The 2,459-nt window shown below is 47.3% G+C and overlaps 1 protein-coding gene across 1 annotated transcript in view; it reads left to right on the top strand.

Annotated features, from left to right (window-relative positions):
* The first annotated feature begins 1,583 nt into the window (after positions 1–1,583).
* csmd3b (CUB and Sushi multiple domains 3b) overlaps positions 1,584–2,459 on the top strand; it is a 434,951-nt gene continuing 434,075 nt past the window's right edge. The window contains exon 1 of the mRNA XM_031296181.2: positions 1,584–1,877. Coding sequence (XP_031152041.1) covers positions 1,628–1,877 — 250 coding nt within the window. The 5' untranslated portion in view covers positions 1,584–1,627. The remainder of the gene's footprint in view (positions 1,878–2,459) is intronic.

The raw sequence follows: 2,459 nt of genomic DNA on the forward strand, positions 1-2,459 counted from the left end.
GAGTTGTATTGCTACTAAATGTACACAGATCTTGACTAGAAAATCAATGAGGTGCCATCAAGAACTCAGCAGTGTCACTTCGCCATATAAATAGATTTACTAAATTGTCTGCGTCTATCATGTGCCACCAAATCCCAAACTCGTTATTGTATTGATTTCATTTCGGTGGACAAGTGGATGTCAATGGGTAATGACTATTGGTCCATGTGACTATTGGGTACAGCTCACTACATCATGTAACACTGTTAAAGGGCAGTATTATTATTCTCATATGATTTCCTTTTAGTTTGATTGGACTTCCAAATCTATTTCTTGGTTTTGTTGGTCTTCTTCTTTGTTTTGATCAAATTTGGACATCTGTAGGTAAAGTTTTGGCATGTGTCCATTCCTCTGTGCCAGTGGACGCCCCTGCATTTTGTCCTTTTCTTACTGCTGCAACAGCAAAGAACACAGAATTACCTCTGCGTAGCCTGATGTTAAAAACAAACCAGCATCCACCCAAACACTAGTCTAGTTTTAACAGAGAGTCAATTTTATATTTCCGCGCAAAAGCACGTGAGTAGAAGTGGGAGCTTACGAGGAGCACTTGAAGGCAGCATCTCTGTACCGGCGTGGAGAAGGAAGAGACGCACCATTCGCTACACCGGGAGAACATACCTTAGTATACCAAGCAGAGGGGTGATACATGTCTCCTCTGGTTTCTGACAACAAGAGGGATTGTCGTTTTATCTTTTCCTCGTTGGACTTTTACAGAGAACTAAAGGTGGACTGTCTCAACGCGACGGTCAGGCTCTGGTTTGGCTTGTTTGGTAAGAATATTAAAAGGAATGACGGTGATGCTCAAATGTGAAAAAAGTCAAATGATTGATAGGGTGATGCGAGAGTGATTAATTTCTCTTCTTTTAGGAGGGGTAAAGATGCAACATTTTCCTCGCAGCTGTTTGTGAGAGGAGAAGAGGAGGAGGAGGAGAAGAAGAGGAAGGTTTGACAGACGCACGAGTCCAGAGACGTAGGAGTGGAGGGTTATCCGGCCAAAAAAAAGAAATACAGAACAAATAACCCTGTCCATTTTTTGAGACACCAAGGCGAACACACGCGAGAAACTGAGGAGAGGAGACACGTACTTTGAAAACGACACAGAGTAGAGGCTTATAAGGAGGGGGAGAAAAGCCAAAAAGAGGGAAATTCAGAATGAAGAAAGGATGCAACCCGGAGGAAGTGTGGATTTGAAGCTCTCCCTGCCTCTCTATCACTCTTTTGCAAGGGAACGGGACGGAATAGAGAGATATTGACAAGCTTTGCTACAACCCAGCGGAGAGTGGATTTAAAGACCGAGAGGCAACCTGTGTGCCCGTCCCATCTCCCCCTCTGTCTCCGTTTTCTCTCTGTGGATGTCGACTGAATTCATTTTTTGGACATGAAGGATTTATCTAGTCTACATTAGAAGGAGGAGGCAAAGAAAACGCACGCGTCTCCCCCCTCTCTCTATTTCTCTCTCTCTCTTATCTCTCTCTCTCTCTCTCTCTCTCTCTCTCTCTCTCTCTCTCTCTCTCTCTCTCTCTCTCTCTCCCTCCTCTGTCTCTCCCTCCCGTCTCTCTCTCCCTCCGTTTTCTGGATGTGAAGCAGCATGCGGCCCGGTGAGAGCTTAGAGGGCTCGTGCTCGGCTCGCGGAAGATGTATTGATGTTAATAATATTACTAATAGCGGCACGGAACGCTGTCTCGCGCACCCCTCGTCGGCAAAGAGGAGGATGAAAAGGGGGACGACGAAGTGGAGGATGAGAGGGATGAATGAGAGGATGACGGACGGTGGAATGACGGTGATGCGCTGTTTTCTGTGGAGTCTCGTTCTCTGCTCGCTCTCTTCGCGCGCGCAAGGTAGGGGGATGCAACACGCGCACATACACACAGGCATAAGCGTAGGCTACTCCACACGCAGTGACATAAACGCCCTCACTCACGCGCACACACTCGCGGTTTGAGTGAGAGTGGGTGCAGGAGTTTGTTTCTACTGCAGTCACAAGAAAGATGCTGCTTCTTCTGTGTGGGGTGAAGGAGGAGAGTGGGAGTGTGTATATGTGAGGGTGTCTGCGTGCGTGTGAGGATGTCTGTGAGGTGTCTGCATGTGTGTGAGTAAGAGGGGAGATGTGCGTGTGGGCGTGCGCGGTGCGTGCTTGGATGTATGTGTGTTGCGGAGGAAAGAGGAGAAATAGAAATTGGCTTACAGGGAGGATGAAGGGAAAGGGATAGAACCTGCAACAGCCTTTCCCTTTTTCCTCATTTTCTGCTTGCTTCAGTTGCTCTCTCTCTCTCTCTCTCTCTCTCTCTCTCTCTCTCTCTCTCTCTCTCTCTCTCCCTCTCTCTCCTTCTCTTCAATACAGCCATTGAGCTGGTAGCCAATAAATATTCTTGCGGTAGCTCTTGGGCTGTGGCAGCGAACGTGAGCTGCTTATACCAAAG

This window comes from Sander lucioperca, chromosome 16, assembly GCF_008315115.2.
Source record: "Sander lucioperca isolate FBNREF2018 chromosome 16, SLUC_FBN_1.2, whole genome shotgun sequence".
In the NCBI taxonomy this organism is placed as follows: Eukaryota; Metazoa; Chordata; class Actinopteri; order Perciformes; family Percidae; genus Sander; species Sander lucioperca.